The sequence below is a fragment of the Rhamphochromis longiceps genome, linkage group LG20, assembly GCF_057381845.1.
Source record: "Rhamphochromis longiceps isolate RC_006_pf linkage group LG20, R_longiceps_female_GT1.1, whole genome shotgun sequence".
Lineage (NCBI taxonomy): Eukaryota > Metazoa > Chordata > Actinopteri > Cichliformes > Cichlidae > Rhamphochromis > Rhamphochromis longiceps.
The window spans coordinates 12176019-12202059 of NC_140576.1; the positions used below are offsets into that span (position 1 = coordinate 12176019).

A 26041-nucleotide genomic window follows, 5' to 3' on the forward strand; every position below is an offset into this window, starting at 1 on the left:
TAATTTATTTAACTGCGTGGTGAACTTGGATAGAAACAAAGTATTGGTCCTTTCGCGCTGGTATCTATACCAATAAGAGCGTCGGTATCGATATTTGGATTGATCCACCCAAGGGCGTAGATTTGGCATGGACGGAAGGGACATGTCCCCACCAATATCCAGCAATTATTGAATTTTCCCCACCAATAATTTGATCTCTTCGAGTACAGAAAAACTCTGTTTAGTTTTAGCAGCGCCAAGCCTGCGCTGCAAGGAGGAGAGGAGGATGGCAGCGCAAAGGAAGAACCTGGATATAAGAAAGTATTTTTCAAAGAAACCTGTAAGTCACTTAAAGTCAAGTTCACTCATAAAATGTGTCCGTCATAATAACGTTACAGGCTATGCTAGGCTTTGGCCCACATCAGTCTAAAATTGTAACCATGAATAACGTGTTTTGGAAACTAACTGCACAACAGGCAGCACTATTAGTTATCTCAGTCTCAGAGCAGCATTTCTAATTTTGATTGAAACTGTCAGAGAAAACGGCAGCCTCGAGCAAGCCAGGATATTAGTTTACAGAGGCTGTTAAAATTATACGTCTAACCTTAAAATTTCATCCTAATGGTACTGAGATATTCATAGGGTTAATTTTGAGACAATATATCATGAAGTAGCCATGATTTTGCAAATATTCCACCTTGTAGTGCAGTTTGCAGAAATTGTTTTAAAAATGCACTCACCCAACAAACATTACTGATGAGTGACTCATCAGTAATGTTTTTATAGTGTGCCTAAAATGTTGCATAATTTTGCTGAGAAATCTTTTACTTTGTGGTAATTTTAGATGAGTAGTTTTATGGACAAAACCCACCAGGTCATTCAGTGTTCCCTTAGTGCTAATGTATATAAGAGATGTTGGTGTAATATAACTGAAGTAATGTTGTTAAGTCCTTAAAGTCATATTCTTTTATTGTCATGACTGTATTTGAAGCTATTTTTTATTTTTGTATGATACCTGATTTATATGGAATATGGCTGAAGTAAAATACATTTAATAGTAATTTAACATTATATAATTAACATATAAAACTATGAATTTCAATTTTAAATGGTTTAAAAGCATGTAGAATAGCATATGTAGGCAAGTATATATTCTCCCTTTTTATCAAGAAGCAAAGACAAAAAGGTGGTTCGGTGGTTGAATCATCCGTCCCCACCAATGCCAAAACAAAATCTACGCCCTTGGATCCACCCGCCTCTACTCTTGGCGATGGCTGAATACGATTGGTTGGTATTTATATTTAATTAAACGGGTTTTCCAATATTAGGTCATAGCATTTTATTTGTTATTTTTGGCCATTTAATAAAAATGTAAACTTTTCTTTTGTGTAAGGCCAAAGTTAATTTGTTGGATGCCAATTTTCATTCTAGGGACATGTAATCATGACGTGTTGTTTTTGTCATGATATGCGTGATCCACATGAACTGCACCTAAAACAACAACTGTTCACGCATATCATGACGGCTTTATTTGGAAAAAGGCGCCACGTGAAAGAAATGAGCAGATATTTGTGGTCCTTACCAAACCAGCAGTAAACATCACCGCTTCGCGTACCACGCTCTTTAACTTAATGCTATTTCTGCGTCGTCACAATTTTGGACGAGGAGGCTATCCGTAGACATGTGTCATTGTAGTTTAGGTCGCTGCATGGTTTGAAAGAAGCTTTTATGACCGGGAGCAGGAAACTGTTTGTCATTAACATTATGATGGTATGAGAGGTATGCGGGATCTGACGACGGGATGAACGGGAGCGGTAAGTGCGGATGCTTTAAAGGGAATGTTTCCTGCAAACATACACACTGTGTTTGCTAACTGTTAGCCACAACTCTGTTATCTCGCCGGCTAGATACGGATAAATGTTGGCTACTGATGGCAAAAACTAACGGTCATCTTCTGTCAGCTTGCGTACTAAGGTCCCACTTTCTTATTTTTTTCATTTGATCGACTGTGTACTATGTCAGTATAGTGTCAACAAAGGACAAAGGGCTGCTAATAAAGATAAGCATCCAGAATTACTGGAAATTCAACTCTAATGTGAAGCGAACCACCTTTCATTTCTTTATATTTTTGTAGAAAAATGGGAAAAAGGTGCAGCGATTTATCGAAAAATGTGCAAACGTAAATGAAAATACAGTATATAAGGCAGCAACCTAGTTTTTACAGTTCTAGCAAGCTAGGAAGTAACCTTTATTCTTCAGCACAGTCTGAACTCTGTTAGGCATCTTTCATAAAAATGTCTTTAAGTAGTCTTCAAGAATAGTTCTCCAGGCTTCTTGAAGAACATTCAAAGCTCTTCTTTGGATGTTGGCTGCTTTTTGTTCTGTTTTCCGTTTAGATGATCCTACATTGCTTTGATAATGTTCAGGTCTGGGCTCTGGGGACAGTCCAGTTCATGACTGATAGTGTTCTACTCTGTGTTTTTCTATAAATGTGTGCTTTTACTGCACTTGCCATTGCCATAAACCCATTGCCAATCAGACATTTTCAATTCTATGCATTGTATGGCAGGTCAAAATCTGATGGTACTTTGCTCCATTTATAATTCTATCAGTTTTGACAAGATCCCAACACCACTAGATGAAATGCAGACCCAACCATAACAGAAGCCTCACCCTGTAGACACTCATTGTTTACCTCTCTTCTCACCTCCTCCATACTTACTGACAACAGTCACTCTATAAGACCTGCTGCCACTGATTTTTCGGTCAAGTTCTTGTGAAATTTCAGCCAATAACATAATACCCTGGAGATGAATTAATGCTTATCCCTTTAGACCTTGGCAATCTAAAGACTTCACCATTGCCCTACTTTTGCTACTTACAAAAGCACTACAGAAACTACTGTTTCCTCAATTTACTGTTACTTATGGTATTGCTGTTGTATCTGCTGCAGCTGCAGATACTAGCACCTTTCAGTTTGTGTGCCCTTTTGCAGTTTCATAAAGTATTGTTTGGGCTCCGAGTCAGTAAATTTCACTGCTGTTGTTGCTAAAACTGTTTCTAAGTTGCTAAGATGTAACAAAGGAATTTACTGGCCATATCAGGATGGCAAGGTTATCCTTTGGGTGTACGGACTCTTGGTCCCGGCAGAAAAGCCCAGTATTGGGTTATTTAATTTCAAGGATTTGTTTTTGCATCCTCAGCTCAGATGACTGTCTTGTGTCTGTCTAGTCTTTTTTTTTTTGCACACAGGGCATTTCCTTTTTGAGACACTGCATTTGAGACATTCCAAGATGGCGCCGCGTATGGATGCCCTGGTGCTTCAGTGCGTTACTTTTGTCTTGTTTTTGTGCATTTCTTCTGTGTCTGGGCACTCCTCTGGATATTCTTACACCAGAGAAGAGCTCCCTAACTGCAGGACTACAACGCCTGTGGATTTATTTCCAATATTTGTCGCATCTGCGGCAGATTTACTGCTGACTCTGATCAGAAAAGTGAGACGTCGAAAGAGAGGTAAGCGAGCCGGCGTACTCGTGCGTTTGAGGAAACGCGGACTGAGAACGGCCCTTCCTGGGATCTTCCTTTCTAATGTACGCTCACTCTGGAATAAGATAGACGAACTGGCCCTGATGAGAAGCATGAACAGAGACTTTGCCTCCTCCTGTGTCTTATGTTTTACGGAGTCGTGGCTCAGTGAGGACATCCCGGACTGCGCGCTCAAGCTGGAGGGCTTTCATCTGCTGCGCGCGGACCGGCAGGCCGCTCTCTCCGGTAAAACCAAAGGTGGAGGTGTCTGCTTCTACATCAATAGTGGCTGGTGCACAGATGTAACAGTGATTGCTCAGCACTGCTCTCCCTCTCTGGAATATCTTTTTATTCACTGCAAACCGTTTTATTCTCCGCGGGAGTTTGCTTCATTCATCCTGGCCGCTGTTTACATTCCGCCAGACGCGGATGCGCGAGCAGCTCAGTGCGCACTCGCAGAGCAGATTCTCCACACGGAGCGGACATACCCGGACTCTCTCATCATTGCTCTTGGGGACTTTAACAAAGCCAATCTGAGCCATGAGCTTCCGAAATACAAGCAGTATATTAAATGCCCGACCAGAGAGGAGAGGACATTGGACCACTGCTACAGCACGATCAGCGGGGCCTATCGCGCGGTGCCGCGCGCTTCACTCGGACTTTCTGATCACGTCATGATCCACCTAATCCCCGCGTACAGACAGAGGCTGAAGCTCTCCAAACCTGTCGTGAGGACCAAAAAACTGTGGAGCAACGAGGCTGTGGAGGAGCTTCGCACGTGTTTGGAGACCACAGACTGGGACACATTGAAGGCTGCTTCTAACAGCTTGGACGAGTTTACGGACACTGTCACCTCCTATATCCACTTCTGTGAGGACAGCATTGTGCCATCACGCACCAGGGTGAGTTATAACAATGACAAACCCTGGTTTACCCCTAAACTCAAAAAGCTGTGGCTGGAAAAGAGTAAGGCGTTCAGAAGCGGAGACAGGGACTGCTACAGAGAGGCCAAGTACAAGTTCACTAAGGAAGTGGACATTGCCAAACATCAGCACTCTGAGAAGATGCAGCAGCAGATCTCAGAGAATGACTCGGCCTCTGTGTGGAAAGGTTTTAGGAATATTACAAACTACAAGCCTAAAACCCCCCACTCCACTGATGACTTGCTCTTAGCCAACACCCTTAACGACTTCTACTGTCGTTTTGACGAGCCATCAGGCAGCCTTCACACCTCCAACGACCCCAACAATAGAGGCACTTTGGACACTCATTCCCCCACCTCTCCCCCCTCCATAGAGCCATCACCACCTTCAAACTGTTCACCTACAACACCCCCCTCCTCACCCCACACAAAAGAGGATTTCACACCACCTCCTCCGACCACAACTCTTCATATTCATGAAGCAGATGTGAGGAAGCAGTTTAAGAATCTGAATGCTCGGAAAGCTCCCGGCCCAGACGGTGTGTCTCCTGCCACCCTCAGACACTGTGCAAACGAGCTGGCCCCAGTGTTTTCTGGCATCTTCAACTCCTCACTGCAGGCATGTCATGTGCCTGCCTGCTTCAAGTCCTCTACCATAATCCCTGTCCCCAAGAAACCTAGGATCACTGGACTAAATGACTACAGACCCGTGGCTCTGACATCTGTGGTCATGAAGTCATTTGAGCGCCTAGTTCTCTCCCATCTCAAGACCCTCACGGCCCCCCTCCTGGACCCCCTGCAGTTTGCATATAGAGCCAACAGGTCTGTAGACGACGCCATCAACATGGCCCTACACTTCATCCTGCAGCATCTGGACTCCCCAGGAATCTACGCCAGGATCCTGTTTGTGGACTTCAGCTCTGCCTTCAACACCATCCTTCCAGACCATCTCCGAGGCAAGCTTTCCCAGATGAATGTGCCTGATCCCATCTGCCGGTGGATCACTGACTTCCTGACGGACAGGAAGCAGCATGTGAGGCTGGGAAAGAATGTCTCGGACTCCCGGACCATCAGCACCGGCTCCCCTCAGGGCTGTGTTCTTTCTCCTCTGCTCTTCTCCCTGTACACCAACTGCTGCACCTCCACCCACCAGTCTGTCAAGCTAATCAAGTTCGCAGATGACACCACCGTCATTGGGCTCATCTCTGACGGGGATGAGTCTGCCTACAGGAGGGAGGTTGAACGTCTGGTGTCCTGGTGCAGCCACAACAACCTGGTGCTGAATGCCCAGAAGACAGTGGAGATTATTGTGGACTTCAGGAAGCACACAGCCCCACTCCCCCCCATCATCCTGACTGACACCCCCATCACCTCTGTGGACTCATTCCGCTTCCTGGGTACCACCATCACCCAGGACCTGAAGTGGGAGCCCACCATCACCTCCGTCATCAAGAAAGCCCAGCAGAGGATGTACTTCCTGAGGCAGCTGAAGAAATTCAACCTGCCAACACGGACGATGATGCAATTCTACACTGCAATCATCGAGTCCATCCTCACCTCCTCCATCACCGTGTGGTACGCTGGAGCCACTATCAGGGACAAACAGAGACTGCAGCGTGTTGTGCGCTCTGCTGAGAAGGTGATTGGCTGCAGACTCCCATCTCTGCAGGACCTGTACACCTCCAGGACACTGCGGCGTGCAGCCCGGATCTCAGCTGACCCTTCTCACCCTGGACACAGTCTGTTTGACCTGCTCCCCTCAGGCAGGAGGCTCCGGTCCATTCGCACCAGAACCTCTCGCCACAAGAACAGTTTCTTCCCCTCTGCTGTTGGACACATGAACAATAACCACATGACTGTCCCCGCCACTCACACATGACCCTACGCTGTGTCACTGCATCATCTCATGTCTGGCACTGATCACCACCTGCACTCATGTATATATCCTTCTACGTAGCACTCTTAATTCTTATTCTCATGTATATATCTCATGTATATCTCATGCACATATCTTTCTTTCTACATAGCACTTTAATTCTTATTGTTTGCACTGAAGCACCGCAGCAAATTCCTAATGTTGTAAACCTCAACATCTGGCAATAAACCCATTCTGATTCTGATTCTGATTCTGCAGAAATTTTACTCTAAGTTCTGTATTATCGTGAAATTGAAAGTCTGGGCTTTCTTAAGTTTTGTAAAGAGATGACACCTTACATGGGTGACATATTTGAATGAGTTGGTGACTCTTAACCGGATGAAATCAAGCACTGATTTTTACAAAGAAAATTGGTAGAAGCTGGTGAGTAGCAACATGTCGTTAAATGAGCCATTCCAAATAGTTAGGTACACAGAAAACCGTGGTGAATGACTTCAAAATCAAGGCCCACTGTGGTGAATGAATAGCTGATACTTTACAGGCTTCTTTTGGTTGAGTATGGCCTAGTTCGACCAAAGTGAGCATGTGATTTGGTCAAATTGCCCAACTTGGATAATCCTCCACATGACTGCAGTACAGGCATGGCAGAACAGATGACTCGGTTGTTTCTTGTGGTCAGGGTAGTGTGCGTGTGTACATGCGTGTGTCGTACATCATATTCTTATTATGAACATGCAGCAGTTATGGTATCATGCACAATACATTGTCTTAATGATAACTTGATATGTGCGTGTGTTTCTTGTTTTTCCAATCAATATCATCTTGGTCTTGAAATGAAATGAGGTAAGCAACTGTAAGTCTTTCTAGAAGCAAACCCTGGTAGTCAGGAGTCATGTTGAAAATTATTTTGACAAAGCACTGTCTTCAGTTTAATTATAATTTTAATAGAAAGACAGAAGTTTGATATAAACCAGTTAAAACATTTGGCTGTAAAAGGCATTTTTCCCCTTAAAAATGTAGATTTTTACCTCCGTAGAGTTTCTCTCTTTTGTTATCTGTTGAAATGTAGTTAAATGTAGCTAAGGTGTACTGGGACATAAACTAGATGGGTAGGTGATCTGGGAAAGGCGCAGATTAGCCCTCTGCTATCTCCACTTTGTCTTTTATCTTAGCAAAGCACACGATAAGAAAGGCAGAGAGCAATCACTGTTTCTCAGCTAGCACTGTCCACAGTGTTGCAGCAACATCCAGTGTATTTTAAGATAGCTGGTGGCGCAAACAAGCACAGAAACGTAATTGTGTTGTTGTCTCTAACTGTTGCTGTGTTTGTGTGTGTGTGTGTGTGTGCGCGCGCGCGCGGGTATGAACCAGATTAACTCGTTCTTTTAGTTTTCAAACAAGGGAAAGCAGCAGTGTAATGTCTGTGCCAGAAAACAGCTGTGAGGTATTGAATGGCCCTCATACTGTGCTCAGGTGCGATTTAATTACTGTGCCGTTCCCATGGTTACCTCACCCGGGGCGGTGGGCGGGTTGCACTCTGGCTGTTAGCTACCTTTATAATAATAAGATAAGATTCCCCTTTCCCCAGTACATTTTTTAATGTAACTGTCCTGTCCATTTGTCCGCATGCGTAGTCTCAGATATGATAAAAAAAAAAAAAAACTAGATTAAAATAAATAAAAATGAACGTCCTGTCTGCAGTTTTCCGGGTGACGTTTCGTGTGACGGGTTTGTTTCAGAAGCCGGTTAGACTCGTAAGCATGAAGAGCCCGGATCAGTGCAGGCTACAGGGAGCCGAAGCACCACTGCAAGGTGGTCTGATCCGTAACTTTCGGGAAAAGGCTTAATTTTAATCGCGCTTTGACGGTAAGGTCAGTCTATTCCTAAATTGTGTTTTCAAATTAAAGGAATGTGGTTTTCTTTTCGATACGAGCCAGCTGTTTGGAAGCGGAAGTCTGTTCTGAAAATAGCGTCGTTTATTGTGCTTTTGTTTTGATTTTCGCTGTTATCGGTATGAGTTTATAGCGAGCTTTTCACCTCTTTCGCGCTGTAAAGTTAATGTTTTCGTAAAACCTCAAAGTGTTTCCAGCTTAATGAGATGCGCGGATTGACTTTATTAGAGTTTATGGTGACTCTTGAATCTCCTAAAAATCATATACATTGTGATCTTACTTATTTAGAAGTACACAGATGAACAACTGTGAGATGTTTTTACCCGCACTGTCCTGGACTGGAGAGCTCTCCCTGTTCAGTTTAGACTACATTGCAGAGGCAAAACATTTTTTAATATTTGTATCTGAATTACTGCTCAGGATGTCTCACATTAAAGAAAGTCTTCTTCAAGTTTGCGGCATGGACCGGACACAAGCTTTGCACTGCGTTTTGTCAATATTGACTTTGAAGGCGCGCGTGTGTGTGTGTGTGTGTGTGTGTTTTATGCTGCTTGGTTCATGTTAATGTTTTAACAGACGCACCATTCACCCTGCATATCCTGTTCTGTAGGTAGTGTGGTGGAGCCGCAGAGCGGACTCCCCTCACCCAGTCCTCGAGACCCCCTACTGAGTCCTGACACACACATGGTAAGAACCTACTCAGTGTTTCTGATTCCTGTTGTGGTGTGTGTTGTTTGTTATCTAGCTGTGAGTTAGATAGATATAGAAAAGAAAAGGTTAAACTGGGAAAATCAAATGCTGTATAAGTGAAAGTGCAGAAACTGATGACTTGATGTTGTGCCCAGCACCTGTCACCTGTAGATGCAGAACTTGTGTTGGTCTCTGTGGCCTTGTTATAAATAACTTCTATCATTTGTGGTTTTTAGTATCACTTCCAAAGACAATACAAGACACAATCTGGCTTCCTACAGTGGCTTTTTAACATGCAATGTCACCAATGATAAGTTGACTAGATTTATGGAAATGAACCGCTGTGTGGATGTGAAAATGAGTCTGATTTTGAACCTGAAATCCTGTTTGGTTCTCTCTCCCACCAGGATGTTCAGGGGTATAAGTGGGTGCGCTGGCGGGTGTGGTTGTGTCGACTGGCTGCCCTGCTGTCCTTAGGGCTCCTCCTGCTTGTGTTTCACTGGCGCCCACGGTTTGGTGTCTTTGCCCGCTGCAAGTCCTGCCCTCCGGCTTTGGCGGATATTCTGCTTCTCAGAGTGAGATAATCAAACAGTTCCTATGCTGAAGTAAACTCAACCTGATGGCTGGCATTATTATCACTGCCTATCACTTTGTTCCACATTGTCCTTGCAGGACTTAATCTAGGCTTCTTATTGCAAAAACTGGCTTGGTCATAGAGTATTAGTATATGTATTATGTATAGTTGTTTACACATTCTCCAACAAAAGATTCCAGGAAGAAACAAAAATCCTTTTGGGGTTGCGTCAGGAAGGGCATCCAGCATACTAGCGTAACTTTACGTAACTTTTAAAAAAAATATATGCTCGCTAATATATGCAATGATAGTTCCATTCCAAAGTTTTAAATAGGGCGTCATCTCCAGCTTTGTATTCCTGGTGTCCTGCATTCACAGTTTGAAACAAGCTTTTTTAGCTCCTCTCTCATTAAGACCAGCTTCCTTTTACGCCAACTGTCTTCAGATTGGCTGCCAAATGTAAACAGAAGGTTTGAACAGCAGGTGGGTGAATCACTGAAGTACTGGAACTTTTTAGTGAAATACTCCTGCTTACACTAACCTGAACAGTTATTACTTTACTTTATTTTGTGATGTTCTGATCACCTAGATTGAATGGCAGTTTTCTGTTAGATACTTCCTGTCTTGCTTTAAGAAAGTGTCCAGTTTCCAACTCTAACTGGTGAATTTGTGTAACCTTTTCCTTCAGGACAGTTTTGGCCAGCAGCATGTGGTGGAGGTCCTTACAGAGGAGATGGAGGAGGGAAGGTGAACTACTTGTCTATATATTCACACAACACCCTAAGCCTTTCAACTGTGTACATATATCTAAGAGAACTGTTAAACAAAACTAATCTAACTTGGTTGTTTCTTTCCAGTTTGGAGTTGCTTGGACAGTCAGAGGATACCGAATCCAGAGATACAGTTCAGCTGTACAAAGAGGAGGTAAAGCAGATGTTTCAGCAGAACCTTTTGTCCTGAACGGTACTTCTCCAAGATCTGACAGCTTTATTGTGTTGCAGAAAACACTGCTGCGGTACTACCTGTTTGAAGGACTGCGTTATGTCTGGGTGGATAGGAAAGGCGCGTTCTGTCGCGTTAGGTACGGAAAAAACTATAATGCAGTGGGATTCAACTAAACTAGACTCATGAGTTTGTGTGTCTTAAATAAAAAGAAGAACATACCCCCCAAAACTCACTCTTTTAATAGTCTAATGCACTCGTTGTGTTGTGGAAAAAAAAAAGTGGATTAATTTGTTTTTATAGTGTCCTCAATGAGGACTGGACCTGCAATAACCTGCATGGCTCCCAAAAGGGACTGAGTCCCCTGGAGCAGAGCTTTAGGTAGGAAACACATGGACACAACACATTCCCTAATCTCAGAGGACCATGCTGAATAATCAAATGCACGATTTCTTTCAGGAGAACCATATATGGAACAAATCTTATTGATGTGCCTGTGAAGCCTTACCCAAAGCTGCTGTTTGAGGAGGTGGGATACATGATTACCTTCATACCGATTTCTTTTTCATTTGGCTTTTAAATATTTGATGTAATAATTTATTTAAAAAGCTCACATGATGCATCCAGTTATATATATTTTTTAACATATTTTTTTCACTCTTTTTTGTTTCTGTAGATCCTCAACCCATTCTATGTGTTCCAGATGTTCAGCATCATCCTCTGGACGGTTGATCAGTATTATATTTATGCCATATGTATATTTATTATCTCTGTCATCTCCATCGGTATCTCACTTTATGAGACCCGGAAGGTGAGCCTGTTATCAGAAACACACTGGAATTGTAACTGACTGTGTTTAAGCACAGAAACGAGAGAATAATGGTATTTATGTTTTTGTGACCAGCAAAGCATCACGCTTCGCAACATGGCCCAGCTAATCACAACCGTCACTATTCGCAGAAAGTCGGGAGGTGAGGGGTATTTTTGTTTGTTTGTTTTTTTAAGCAGATGTTTTATAATATGAATTTACTTTTTTTCCAGAAACACAATTATTTGTGGAATGTTTAACTGATTGATACTTAAAATAACTTTGACAGGAGTCCACTAATGTAATTCATGTGAAGATGGAAGAGCAGTCGATATGCTCAATAAATAATAAATAATATTAAAAAGTTTTAATTGTTAAAGCCAAGACAGTCACTGAGAGGAGCATGTTTATCAGTTAAAAACACTTCGATTTGCTGATGAGATAAAAAAAATAGTGTTCAAACTAAATGAAACTCATTTGTGTCGGTAACAGTTGCTAACTCTTAAACCACAGATGCACCCTGTTAAAACAGAATGTCAGGTCTGATCATTTGGACCAGTTACAGTGTACAAGTAATTTGTTAAACGGTTTAACTGGCACATGCTTGTCCTCCCTTTATGGTCCTCTCTTTATGCACCTACGTGGACAAGGACCTTGACAATGTGCTTTACCGGCTGTAGTTGTGTAACTTTGTTATTCTATCTCATATACAAACATGTTCTACTAAGCATCGCTGAGTGCAAACAGAAAAACTCCCCAGGGAAACTTTAAGCTGTTCCCTTGAGGCAAAAACCAGCTGAGCTTTTTGTTTGTTTAACTAGTTTGCAAAAATATCCAGCAGCTATAGAAATGTAACAAAAAAAGAGAGAGTGAGAAAATATAATTTGGTTCCACATTGCCTATAAGGTTACACATGCAGAAACAGAGAAAAGTACTACATTAAGCACATTAGTGTAGGACTGGTCACGAGGACAAACATTTGCAAAGGAAGTGTGAAATTATCATGTTCAGTAGGTTTTTGATTCTGACCAGTCACTCCAGAAGCCTTCGCATAGACATCTGTACTGGACTGTGTGTTTTCTCAGAGGAGGAGTGTGTGAGTTCAGTGGAATTGGTCCCCGGCGACTGTTTGATCATCCCTCAGGAAGGTATGCTGCTGCCCTGCGATGCTGCCCTGCTGGCTGGGGAGTGTCTTGTCAATGAGAGCATGCTCACAGGTAATTAATTGACCTTAACAGCACCTAAAGACATTTTCAAACAGCCATTTTGAACTTTTCTAAGACATCCTGCAGATGTGCACGTGAGAGCAAATGTTTGGACATTTTATTTGCCAGTCTGTGTAGTGTATGATAGCTCTGTGGCCCATATGATGTTTTAAAACGGGTAATAGTCGGATGAATTCGTAGATCTTGCATCATGCCTTCAGTGTGTTCTAACCAGGTAGCACCCTGGCCTAAACCAAACTGAGTCGTTCCAGTAGTGAGAATAAATGTGAGGCAGACAATTTCCTGCTTTTTGAGAGACGACAGTTTCTAACAATGTCCCTATGTAACTATCGTAACCAGGTCCTGACCCGATTCTCTGCATCTGGAGTTAATGTGTGGAAAAACAAAATCGATTGGCTGTGCTCCTCAGTCGTCATGTTATTTGCTCGTCGTGCCCACAAGACTAATTTAAAAGTGTTATCAAGGCTAGAGTCAAGTCACATTTCACAACCTTGAGTGTAACTAAAGCAACAAATTGGCCATCAGAAGGGATTTTCTTCACTTCCAAACTACTTTACATGTCAGTGCTAGTTATTCAATGAATGTTTAGTGTAGGAGTCTGTCCAAAAGAGGGTACATAACTTGCTTCAGACACATTTTTATTATTTGACCAACTAATGGTCGTGGCGCTTGGTCATAAAGGTGTGTTACTAATTCTTATTATAGCCTGACTTTTGAGGAATGTGTGCAGTAATCTGCTCTTGTCATCTGTGTCCAGGCGAAAGTGTCCCCGTGCTCAAGACTCCACTGCAGGCTAGTGATAGGAAGTACAGCTCAGACACTGAGCGCAGACACACCCTGTTCTCCGGTACGCAGCTCATTCAGGCAAAGGGAGGAAGACCAGGAGGCGGTGGGGCTGTTGCTGTTGTTACAAGCACCGGTGAGTAGAGAAACCGATGATGTGACTCGTTCTTTTAGAGTTTATTTTGCAAGTTGAAGGGACCCTGTGATGCTTTGACTCCATGCAGAAATATTTTTCACTGAGGCAAGACGGATCAGATTTTCCTGAAGTGATTAATAAACATGAGTATAAAGAAAATATAAAAGGGTTTACAGTTGCAAATAATTATACATTCAATATATTTTGGCACTTAAACTGTTTATACACCAAGTGAAACCACTTCTGTTTGTATGTGGATTATCCACAGGGTTTTTCACAGCCAAAGGTGACCTGGTCAGCTCCATTTTATATCCTCAGCCAATCGACTTCCGCTTTTACCGAGATGCCGTCAAGTTCCTGCTCATCCTGGCTTCAGTTGGTAAGAGCTTTAACAGCAACCTGGTTATCATTGAGACATGAAGCCTTTTGACCCAATAACAAGTTTTTCCAATATTCCCCATCTCACTGCTGCAGCTCTCATTGGAACCATTTACATTTTTGTGGTCCTCTATAGATCAAATGTAAGTGGCATCTCTAGTGACTGCATGTTTTGCTCGCATAGTAAAATACTATCACTGACATGTGGTTGGATGTGTATCCAGGTGACCTGGGCAGAGCTGGTTATTAGGAGTCTGGATATTGTAACCATTGCGGTGCCTCCCGCTCTGCCTGCTGCCATCACTACTGGCACAATCTACGCTCAGCGAAGGTTGAAGCAACGTGGCATCTTCTGCATCAGTCCACCGCGCATCAACATCTGTGGCAAGGTCTCACTCTTCTGCTTTGACAAGGTGAGGAGGGAGAGTGTTGCTAGAAGTGTGCTGTGTACATAGAGATGAACCACAGCTACTTTACATGTTGCTGGTGCTTTGTACATCTGTTTTCTTAGACAGGAACATTGACAGAGGAGGGTCTGGATGTGTGGGGAGTGTTGGAGGCGGGGCCTGCCGGTTTTTCAGAGCTGGTGCCTGAGCCCAGGCTTTTGCCTCCGGGGCACCTGAGGTCTGGCTTGGCTTGCTGTCACACTGTTGCGCTGCTGCGTGGCCAGCTCCTCGGAGACCCTTTGGAGCTTAAGATGGTCGAGTCCACTGGTTGGGTATGTTACCGTGTTACTTATTTCAAAGTGCTTGAGCTCGCATGCATCTCATTTAAAAATTTGGATTTTTTTTAAATAATTGATGAAAATGTATGCTTGGAGGCTCTTTCAGTTTCACAATCTGAAAACATTAATGGGAATTGGAGTTCATTTTTTTTCTGATTTTGCAGACTCTTCAAGAGCCAGATGGAGATGGCAGTGTGCTAAATGCAGAGTTTGGAGGCCACAAAGTTTTGGCAGTAATGAGACCACCAGATCAACAAGCTTATGGAGCAGTGAGTATCCCTGTTATCACTGATACAGGTTGATCAGTAGGATTTATTAAAGCGAATGCTTACTGACTGTAAAGTTGTTATATGGGCAGCGGTTGTTTTTCAAATAGTTGCTCCTGTGTTTCGGCTGCTGATAATGAAAGATGTACTTGGTTTGTGCCTCTTTTCTAATGCAAGACAGTTGGTAAGCAGATGTAGCCAGGGCAGGTGGATAAATGAAAACGCGTAAGCTTAAGCAGCGTAATTTTTTTTTTGTCTGCTTTGTCTGCCATTTGGAAAGATCAAGAACTTGCCGAAAGTCTTCATTTATTCTTTCATTTTGCTCTCAGTCCACGGATGAGGCGATGGCAATTGTACAAAGGTTTCCCTTCTCCTCAGCCCTGCAGAGGATGAGTGTGGTGACAGTGACCCACGGGGGGCGCTCAGCTCTTGCTTTCATCAAAGGATCTCCAGAGATGGTGGCGAGCCTCTGCCAGACTCAAACAGGTTCAAAATTGACACAAATCATAACTATAGCTTTAGTGACATTTACTCACGTTTTGTTTTTTTGCAGTACGTTTTCCTATTTTATGACATTTGTCCAAAATGGAATGTTTGCATTTCCAGTTCCAGCACAGTTCTCCAGCAAACTGCACAGCTTCTCCAGTGAAGGCCTCAGGGTTCTCGCAGTTGCCTACAAGCCATTAAATGTGAACTCTAACTTAAGCACCATTGAGCGGTAAGAACATAGTCTATATTTCTGGCTTAATTGTGGCACAAAAACTTATCCATTTTTTAAAAAATGATCTATAATAGTTTAATATGTTTGCTGATCAAGCTGTTTGTCCACAGAGGGGAAGTAGAGAAAGACATGCACTTTCTGGGTTTGCTGATGATGAAGAACTTGGTAAAGCCTGAGAGTGCCAAAGTTATCAACATCCTGAGAAAGGCGAACATTCGCAGCATTATGGTCACTGGTGAGGAATGTTTTTGTATTCATCACTGACCGTGCAACTTATAATATTTCTTGTTATAAGATAGTAAGTTGCAGGAATCGACACAGATGGGTTTTTTAAAAGTCTTTTTGTCCCATCTTGTGTGTCTTTTTAACCATAGGGGACAATGTTCTAACAGCAGTTAATGTAGCAAAAACCTGTGGGATGGTGGGATCTGACGAGAAGGTGATATTCATCACTGCAACCCCCTACACTGCCCAGTCCATGCCCACCCTGAGGTTCAGCCTGGAGGAGGAAGCGGCTCTTTCTGGCCAAAGTTCAGTAGAGGTCATCACTCAGGTTGGTCTTGCTTAAATGGGACACTCCACTCTGGATTGTACTCTGTTGCTAAAATGTTTGTTACAGTCATACTAGCAGCTATGAAATTATGAAACGGCTACGTTGTGAAAGAGTTCCGGTTGAAGTGTTGCTCACTGATGTCACGCCTGGTTTCTGTGTTTGTGCCTGTGGCCTGCAAACATGGAAGTAAATGACCTCAGTGCTCAAGTAAAGTCGAGGACTCATATTGTTGCCTGGTTATAGTTCATTTTTAATGGAAGCAAATTTGTGCAGCTTTGAAGGCAAATGAAATGGTATGATCTTCATCTCTCTCTCATGTCAACACATTTCTAAACAGCTTGAATGCTTTCTGTTTCTATGACAGTTGTATGCATAACAAGTCCAGCTATGGCCTACTTTTTTTCAACTGGCAGGATTCATTCGAGTTACTGTTACTGATGTCTCTCCTCCTCTCTCAGGGTTTGTATCAGGGTGGTTTTGTCTATCACTTGGCTATCAATGGCAAGTCCTTTGCTGTCCTCTGTGACCACTTCCCTGAGTATCTGCCGAAGGTAATGGAAACTGTGTAAACAGGAATACTTTGACAGTGCACCGCACTTGCACGCTAATGACTTTAACCTGCTGTCACTGCAGGTTTTGATGAGAGCCACGATATTTGCACGCATGGCCCCTGACCAGAAAACCCAGCTAGTGAAGGAGCTGCAAAAACTGAAGTGAGTACAGTTTCTGCAGCATACACAAACTAGAAAGGAGTTGACACATAAGGAGAACAAATGGGAAATAAAACAGAGTAGAAATATAATGAAAGGGAATCATTTTTATAACATTAACTGTGAAATACTGCTACTGTTTCTGAAGCTACCGAGTGGGGATGTGTGGAGACGGGGCCAATGACTGCGGGGCACTAAGAGCTGCTGATGTCGGGGTTTCTCTTTCCGAAGCTGAGGCTTCAGTTGCCTCACCTTTTACTTCCAAAACTGAAAACATCAGCTGTGTGCCCCTGCTTATCAGGTAAAGACTGAGATTAAAAGCCTAGAAAACACAAAGCAGATGGGGGAAGTCTTTTTGAAAACCAACCAAACTTCTCATTTGTGTCTGCAAAAAGAAAAAGATCTGTCCTTTTTTTTCCCCCGTCCTACTCTTTTTCCATTCAGAGAGGGACGATGTTCTCTGGTCACCTCCTTCAGTCTCTTTAGATACATGGCCCTCTACAGCCTCATTCAGTTCTGCTCCGTCATCATCCTCTACACGGTGAGTATCAGCAGATCACAACTCCCTCATCTTTCTCTGCTTTGTCCCCGTAGATCACCTTAAACATGAAGCTGCAATTTATTGCCAGCTTTTCATCCATTGTAGAAATAAACCAAAACATACATTTTATGGATAAAATGACTGAAATAAACTAAAAATGTATGAAAATATGTGTATAAATAACTCATAATAAACGTTACACATGTTTCAGATAAGCAAAGACAAAGATAACACAAAACAGGTGTAATGATACCTGCATTTTGGTAGGTCTGGATAGCCAAAAGCTATCCGGCTATCCAGACCTACCTGGCCCTGTGGGAAATGGTTATTACCCCCTCTTCATCCCACCCTCTATATTAATTATGAATTAATGTGATTAGATGCATTTTTTTTTTTTTAACGATGAGTTCAGTTTCACACCCAGGCCTGATTACTAGCAGATCTGTTGGATAAAGAAATAACGTGACCTGTTTGACAAGGCGAAACAGGCAAAAAGATCTCAAAAAGCAGCTTAAAAACAAATTAATCAACATCTATCAGTCTGGAAAGGGTTAAATATCTGATGGTTTGGGACTCCAGGGATCCACAGAGAGAGACATGATCCACAAATGGTGAAAACTCGGAACAGTGGTGGACCTACAGTGGCAAGCCTACCAAAAATACTCCAAGAGCTCATTGAAGGTCATCCAGGTCACTCATGCTGGAAAACCCTCCGCTTTGGCTGAATGAAAGCAGTTCTCCGAAGAAAAGTTGAGCAAAGTTCCTCCACAGCGATGTGAAACATTCATTGCAAGTTATCACAAGTGCTTGATTGGACTTCTCGCTGCCAAGGGTCAAACCCCCCAAAAAACAAAACAAAACAGTACAACCTGGTCTACAGGTAGTGAGAAATGAATGTGGCCAAAAACTTTAATAAAACGGCATGAGCGAAAGCACACTGCATTCTGTTCAGCTCTCGTCAAAAAAAGCAGTTTTAACTGTTATTCTTAGAAGCAAATGGAAATGACTATGTGTATGTGGAGCTCCAACTTTAAAATGTGGAAAATGTTCTTTCACTTAATATTGAACACTTTGGTAGCCCATAAAATGTGACCTGTGCAGTCTCTTAACACCAAATGCCAAACAGAACCACAGTCCGGTTGACTTGATCTGCATGAAAACAAAACAAAGTCCTAAATCATACAAGTTTGTTTTGTTTTTTTTTCTCCCCTAAATAATCATTCTTGATGTGTGTCCAGGTGAAGACGAGCGTAGCAGACCAGCAGTTCCTGTATTGTGACATTCTTCTGGTGACTCTGCTGGCCATTGTGATGGGAAGAGGAGGCCCTAGTGAAGAGCTGTACCCTTCCAGACCCGCGGCTAGTCTGTTGGCCCTGCCTGTACTGGGCAGCCTCTTCATCCACACCTGCATGATTGCTCTGGGCCAGCTGGCTGCGCTCTTCATCACAACCTCAGAGGAGTGGTCAGCAAAATAGCTTTTATTTCTCATCAGACTGCCCTCAAGAAAACTGTTTACGTTGACTTCTGTGTGTTCAGATGCAGATTTAGAAAAAGAGCATCCCACGTGTTCTGCACTTTAACTCTTATTTGTCTCTTCCTTCATTTTTAGGTATATTCCTCTCAATGCGACTGAGGTCGGAACAGCCAATCTGCCAAACTTCGAAAACACCTGTGTGTTTGACATATCTGGTTTCCAGTACATCATCATGTCAGTGGTGGTCACCAAGAGCTACCCCCACAAGAAACCCCTCTACCACAACAGTGAGTCAACATGTTCAAATGCCAAAGGAGGATGATTTCAGTTTGGGAGGGCGATACATTTGGACAAATTTAGAACTATTCATGAAAGTCATACTGAGTTCAACATTAGTGAAACTTATCACTGATGCAGGACAGTTGAGTCACAAGTGTTTTTTTCTCTCCTTTTCCCAGTGGTTTTCCTTATCCTGCTGTTCGTCCAGTTTGGTGTGACAACCTGGCTGGTGTTGTATCCTGGGGCTGTCTTTAGCCGGTTACTTCAACTGTACAACATCTCTGACATGAATTTTAAATTGCTGCTCGTTAGTCTGGCTGCTCTCAACTTCCTCATTTGTTTTGTCGTGGAGGTGAGTGATTTGTACGGAGCTTCCCAGATTCCCCGTCTGTTAAACTACACAGCAAAATCAACGAAATCAGACATCTTTAAAGTGGCTGTGATAGAAAGCTCGTAATATTCTAAAGTGAACATGTTTGCTAGAATAAGGCCCTACTGTAGACTTTTTTTTTTTATTATAGCACATTTTAAAAGCAGCAGTGCTGACCAAAGGAGTGATGTGACCATGCTTTCTGATGCCTGTTAAAAGATGCACAGCAGCATTTTGGACTAACCACACATAGTCCACTCTAGAGGTGTTGAAGGCCTGAATAAAGAAGATGGGATTTTTCTTTAGCGAATTGATGTAACTGATAGAACATTATTTAACAACTGTGGCCACATTTGTTAAATAAAATAGATAAGCATCTTAAAAAAAATAAAAATAATTAACAGTGAGGGAACAATAAGAAGCAAGAGGGCACACTGTGTCAAGGTTTGTGATACCATCTTGTAGACTGTTAAACGGAGGCTGCAGTGGGACAGAGGGATCAAATTAAATGGGGTAATAGTAATAATGATGCTTTCATTGCTTTAAGTGAGATACGATACTGTGCAAAAGTCTTCACACTTCATTTCCTTATACTTTGCTTTCAAGGAGCCAGGCTTGTTTTGCAAAGTAGGTCTTGAGCAATAGTTCAAGACTCTGAAGTTCTTTCAAAATTTTCTTTGGACACAGACTTGCTTTTTAAAAAAACAAAAAAAACAAAAAAAAACCCCCAAACAAACACACTTCCCATTATAAAAGAAGTGCTGGGTCTAAAAAGTAACTTATATTAGATGAACATAAAATACAGAAATCCAGCCCAGACCTGAGACTGTAATAATTTGTCATTTTCTGAGCAAAATATAAAGTATAGGGGTGCCTCAGTACTGTTGTGCAGTACTGTATATCAACAGATTCCCTGAATTATTCTACCACTTCCATGTTTTTTCCTCCCAGGTGCTGATAGACCTGGGTCTTTTGAACTGCCTTCGACTGCTGCGAGGGAAGCGTCCGTCTAAGAAACAGTATAAACAGCTGGACTCTCTTCTGTCAGACTCTACATCATGGCCGCCTCTCAATCAAACTCTGACCCCCACAGATACAGTTCTGTGCTGTAGCTAGCATCTGCTTGGCCTTCCGTGACTGTAATCTGAGCCAAACTATGCCACAGATGCCCAAACTACATCCCCAACTTGACCAACAATGCAAAGTCTTCAATAATAAACTATTTTTATTTAAGCTGCGTTTTTTTTTTTAACAAGTTATTTCCATGAATTTAATGTGTTTTCCAATGCAAAGCACTGAACGTAAACATTTTTTTTTTCCCAAATCATTTTATTAAAGTATTTACAGGCAGTTTGTGTTCGCACTTGGCTAAACCCGTCTCCTGCTCTGTCGTTAGAATTCCTGAACAAAAAATCGCTTACCAGTACTGTGAACTCACCCTCAGTTTCTTGAAATACAGTAACACAACCAAAAAAAAAACCCAGGAAGTAAAGATGTGATACAGGAGGCACAAGCTGAATTCAACCACTGTAAGAACTTTTTGTGTTTATGTCACACCATTTAATATGGCTTTGAAATCTCCTCTGTTTCCAAAAAAATAAAAAAAAATAAATCTATTGAACACAATGGTCTTTGAAAGCCACACAGGCAACTGCTCTCTGGATCGCAGCTAGCTGCTCCATTTAAGCAGTGGACCATCACTCACCATTCTTGTGACTAAAATGCTGACGGTGGGAAAAAAAACAAAACACACCCAACATTCATACACCTTGGGGCATAGACATCATTTCAGTTACATTGCAATTTATAGAGCACGGTTTCTAAGTGCCAACCCAAGCTTAAATACGGACATTAGCTGTATGAGCAATCAACCCTGCTGGAAAAATACAATCTTATTCATTCATTCAGCCTCATTCACTTGACCTGAGTTCCTACATGCTGTACTTCAGTGGGGTGTATGAAGAAAAGAAGCACGCCGCCAACAAGGTGGAGTTAAGACAGTGAGGCTCGAGAGGTACAGCAGTAAATTCACCATCTGACCCTTCTTTAAATTGCTGCCAACATCACCTTCAAATAATGATTTTTAGGTTGTTGTTTTATTAGTTTTTGATTTTAAAAAAAAGGGCTTTTGGTTCTTTTTTAGTTAAAAAATACTGCTCTGACATTGCTGCCCTCTTCTTAAAGAAAAAACTGCAGGAAAGCTACTTAAAATGGACTTCAATCCAACATCTCATCTTTTTTTGCCTTTACTTTTAAATAGAAATGAAATGACAGTCTAAGGAAGACAGCCAGAAAGCTTTAAAAAAAAAAAACAAAAACGTAAACATACCTTGTCAGATATACAACTTCCACATAAATCCTAACCCCTGTTTTAAGAAACAAATGGCAATTTACATATTAGGTTGTGTCCTGATAAATCTAAAATCTCAGTCAAGTACTCATTAGCAGTGTGTGCATTTTAGACACCAGCTGCAGTTCCAGGTGTTTAAACCATACAAAGAACCCAACATGTAATATTGTCAGATTTTGCCACCAAATAAAGGTGGAAAACATATTTCCTATTTCTTAAAAACAGCAAATGCTATGTTTATTTTAAAAAACAAACTCAATATAAAAAGCTGCTCTAAACAGATTCTTGCGGTGTATGTGTGTGTGAGAGAGACATACTTTTACCTGTTAGATATCAGAACAACCCTAGATTTGATAAAGACAAGCGAGAGAAAGATGAGATTAAAATTTAGTGAGCCAACAACTGAAAATTAAAAACACAAAAAGGTGACGTCTTATTGCTGGGAGAAAGCTGCTGCACAAGTACCAGCTCATCTCATTTTAACATGGCCCCTCATTTTTCCTCCTCTGTTTAAGTCTTTCTGTTTGTCCTTTTGGCATCCTCTGACGAAGCCACTTAGAACCGGAGGGGAGACAGATGGAGGTGAGGGGCTTTTCTTAAAGGGGAACATCACAGTGAGTCCAGAAAATGTCCATAATCACAGTGCCAAACAGATTGAAGTGGGGAGAGATGAGAGCATGTTTTCATTGGACTTCTTCCTGGAGTTCCTCGCTCCCTGTCGGTCCTAGACGGCTGTGAAAGAGGCCGACAGCAAGGATGCTTTACTTATAGATCCCCGTGTACGTAGGGAACTGAAGGAAGACGTTTTTAAGAATACAGTACTGCATTTGCTCTCAAGAGACCCTTTATCTCTCTCCCTCAGGGGCTGGGGGGCCCTCTAGGTGCACTTATCTGTGCTGTCGGAACCCTTGGGTGCCGTCTGGGCCGGTTGGCTGCCGGACAGTGTGACTGTTTGATCTGGTGTCCTCTGAAGGCAGTGTAGAGTTATTGTGCCCTGGTCTGGCATGAAAAAAAAAAAAAAAAAAAAGAAACAGGAATAAATTAGAGACAGCAGTCTTTTCCATATGCCAACAGCTTGACACAAACTGCACACAACTCACTGCCAGTTGGCAACGTTCAGTCATAGTTTTTGTTTTGAATGGACGTCCTACTCCAGAACTGTCCTACTTAAAGGATTCCTGTCGTGTCACGAGAGACAAGTACCAGCACACGATTTTACAGTTTTGTCTTTAAAAAACAAACTTTCAACTTTTACACCACTGCACTTTGGTTGCATTAACACTGATTCTGGCAAAACCCAAATCAAATGAATAGAACTTCCTCTTTTTTATTCAAATAATGTCACATTAAGTAATGCAAAGGATTAGGAAGCTTTCTGTGATCAGTGTAAGTTTCAACCAAAACCAAAAGATATATTAATTAGCCGTAATCTTCAGAGCGGGAGGACATGAAGTCCACCCATCCTAGTAACCGTGTCCTCAAAGCTCCTGTTTATCCAAGAGTATAGATTACAAGTGTCAAATCAAAACTGTAAATAAAAACAACCCCGTTTTGAAATTGTGATAAGAGACTCCCTTGCATTTTAGACTGAAACACAAACTTCATACTTGTGCCTGTGCATAGGTTGCTGTTCTGTCAAATGACTGCTAAGCTCCCTAAAGTAAGCAAGCATTTTGTTAGGCTGTGATTAAAACGCCTCAGTTATATTTGATGAGTATTACCTGTCTATGTTGGGCTTATCCTGTGGCGTCTCCTCTGGGCAAGCGCTGCCCAGTATTCTCTTCCTGGCCTCGGCATACTCTGCTTCTCTCTGGGCCAGGGATTTGACCTGCGGTGTAGGCCTGTTCTGATTCGGGCCCGAGGTCAGAGAACCGTTACTCGCAGGCCGCTTCAAAATGCGTATCTGGGGTGGAGGTGCAGCTGGTAAGGAGTCATCCTGTATTACCATGGTTTTCTTCAGAGATCTTGAAGAATTGCTGGAATCCCTGGAAGCAAAACAACAGAGGCCGTCCATGTAAATTTACTTACATGACAGATGGGAAGAGGCCGCTACAAATGAGTGCTAATAAGTTTAGAGGATAGAATTAAAGTCTTTAAAAAAAGTTGTATTAACAAAAGCAGGTATTGCTATAAATGGTACAAGTATAGTGGGAACAGCAAGAAGCATAAGAACACAAATAACATTTTTCTTCAACCTTTAAAATCCTTACTTTTCTTTCTGGCTGATCCTTAGCTTCTCTTCCAACCGTTTTTCCATTTCCTGTGTGGAAAACCAGCATGCATGGGGATACATATAAACAAATGAAACTTTCAAGATAGGAAGAAGTTCAGCAGGCAATAAGTGGGAAAGTGGATTGAAGTTGGGATTCAGTTACAAGCTATTTATACATGTGCACAGCAGCTGCCAAGTCATAACAGAGTGAGTGTTCCGCCTGCTAACATTAGCCGCCTGATGTTGCCAACGAAAACTAAATGTAGATGTTAGCAGAGGTACCGGCGAACTCCCAGCAAGATACGTTAAATCAACCCGCAAGTTCAACCTGAGGAGCTTCTGAAGTTCCGGCCAACCCCAACCAAGAGCCACGTTCGTGACGTCACCAGCTAACGAGCGTTTGCCAAACTACCGTGACTACAGCTACCTACTGTTAGCTGAGTGATACCAACTGACCAGTTGGGTGACATAACTAGATATCAAACCGGGAACTAGTTGACAACATGGCCGAAATAGTCGAGCAACAGCCTGGCCTTGTGAGGAGAGGGGGAGAACACGCTGAACAATACAACCACTTTCAATCAGGCCCCACGACAATGAACATCAACGTAGCGGTACCTATTTAAAGAAGCTTATATTCACTTTCTGACAAATTTCCTCCTTAAATTGACTTGTCGCCATCCACGGGCTGCTTTGGCTCTGACGTTACCGCGGGGATGTCATTTTTTCCAAGATGTTTTAAGCTTTAAAAATGTATGCCGAAATGAATATGAGGCAAATTTAGATAGGAATATGGACTCTGGTGCTCTTCTGCGAAGTGCCTATACCTGCCGACAAATAAACTGACTTTATTTTGACACATTTTCTACGCGAGCAGTAAATGGCTAGCTTAGCATTACATTAGCCAACTTGAACCTTAGCATTTCAATTGGAATTCCGGGGTTTAGCTCGCGTCAGAAGCCATAGTGCTTAGCTCGCCAACGTTAGCTAAAAATCTAGCACATTAACGACATTCAACGCGAAATTATTCCAAACAGCTTCAGTCGTTTGCTTGGCAAAGTCCGCGTTAAGCCTGGTTCAGTGTCAAGCTATTGCTACTTGTTCGCCAAGTTTCTTACAGCTAACATTAGCTTTAGCCACATTGTTGGCCCGTAAGACCCGTTAACGTTGAACAGCGTTATGGGAACTTCTTAAAGCTAACCCCTTCGTTAAAAAGAATCGCCTAGAAGCACATGTGTCTTTAACCGAAGCTACATTGAGACATTTGTTATTTACCCCACTATCAGCAGCTTCTTCCCAACTTTCAGCGATCTCCTCATCCATGTTACATTTTGCTCAGACACGCTGTAGAGTTAGGTGAACCGTCCTCCTTCAGGTCCGCCTCCCGGCTGCCTTCACACAGTGACGTCACGATCACGGATTTCCCCAGAGTTTGACGCTGATTTTTTTTTTTAAGGCCACACTACATTTCAGTACAGTCTCGGTAAACAGAGCATTTATATTATGCGTAAAGTTATGTGAACTGTGTTCAACAAAACAGTGACTTCTTCATTGTTAACAGCTTTATGATAACAAAAGGCGCACCGTTTTCAGAGACAGTATAAAGACAGAACTCGGAGGACATTTGCGTATTCTAGTGAAATTTCTTAGCCAAACCCCATATACAGATGTCAGTATTTTTAACCAGTTGTGCTACATGACATCTTTGTCATAAAATGACATGTACTTTTTATGCCCTTGCATTAACATCTGTGGTTTAAATTTTACATTAGAAAGCGAGGTAAAAACGTCCATGTGGCTGCACAAATAATATGGCTCGCTATTTAGTGAGCCTCAGAAATCATGAATTCATTCATTATTTTTCCATCTGTATTCCTTCTCCGTGCTAAGAAGATGTCTAAGAAAAAGTCATCAGTGTTCTTGAATTGAGAGAATAATTTCCTCAGCTTCGAGTCCTTTTTTGTCATATATGGCAGCAAAATTTGCTGGATTAGAGCTCATGTTTATAATCAGACCTTATATATTTATATATAAGCATATATTTTCTCAGTGATGATCGCTTCTTTAATTGCATAAAATAAAGAAGACCCACTGTCATTTGTAGTAGAAA

The 26041-nt window shown here is 42.2% G+C and overlaps 2 protein-coding genes across 4 annotated transcripts; one reads left to right on the forward strand and one right to left on the reverse strand.

The window, feature by feature from the left end:
- Positions 1–1537: 1537 nt before the first annotated feature.
- atp13a2 (ATPase cation transporting 13A2) lies at positions 1538–20851 on the forward strand. 3 transcript variants are annotated; one of them, XM_085392916.1, is made up of 29 exons: positions 1538–1793; positions 8805–8881; positions 9292–9459; positions 10147–10205; positions 10316–10382; positions 10460–10539; positions 10704–10781; positions 10860–10929; positions 11077–11211; positions 11305–11371; positions 12294–12425; positions 13192–13353; positions 13622–13732; positions 13828–13874; positions 13956–14144; positions 14243–14449; positions 14620–14724; positions 15051–15207; positions 15328–15439; positions 15553–15677; positions 15817–15995; positions 16454–16546; positions 16629–16708; positions 16854–17006; positions 17150–17246; positions 18485–18708; positions 18856–19007; positions 19179–19351; positions 20321–20851. In XM_085392916.1, exons 1-29 carry the CDS (start codon positions 1781–1783, stop codon positions 20483–20485), a joined length of 3477 nt encoding a protein of 1158 aa, XP_085249042.1. In that variant the 5' UTR covers positions 1538–1780; the 3' UTR covers positions 20486–20851. The 3 variants fall into 3 exon arrangements, with proteins under 3 accessions (XP_085249042.1, XP_085249044.1, XP_085249043.1); XM_085392918.1 differs by lacking the exon at positions 1538–1793 and adding an exon at positions 7918–8173; XM_085392917.1 differs by lacking the exon at positions 1538–1793 and adding an exon at positions 7918–8168.
- Positions 20852–21086: 235 nt separating this feature from the next.
- szrd1 (SUZ RNA binding domain containing 1) lies at positions 21087–25339 on the reverse strand. The gene is made up of 4 exons (XM_085392920.1): positions 25207–25339; positions 23930–23979; positions 23441–23704; positions 21087–22718 (listed from the first exon to the last, which is right to left on the reverse strand). Exons 1-4 carry the CDS (start codon positions 25252–25254, stop codon positions 22607–22609), a joined length of 474 nt encoding a protein of 157 aa, XP_085249046.1. The 5' UTR covers positions 25255–25339; the 3' UTR covers positions 21087–22606.
- Positions 25340–26041: the final 702 nt, after the last annotated feature.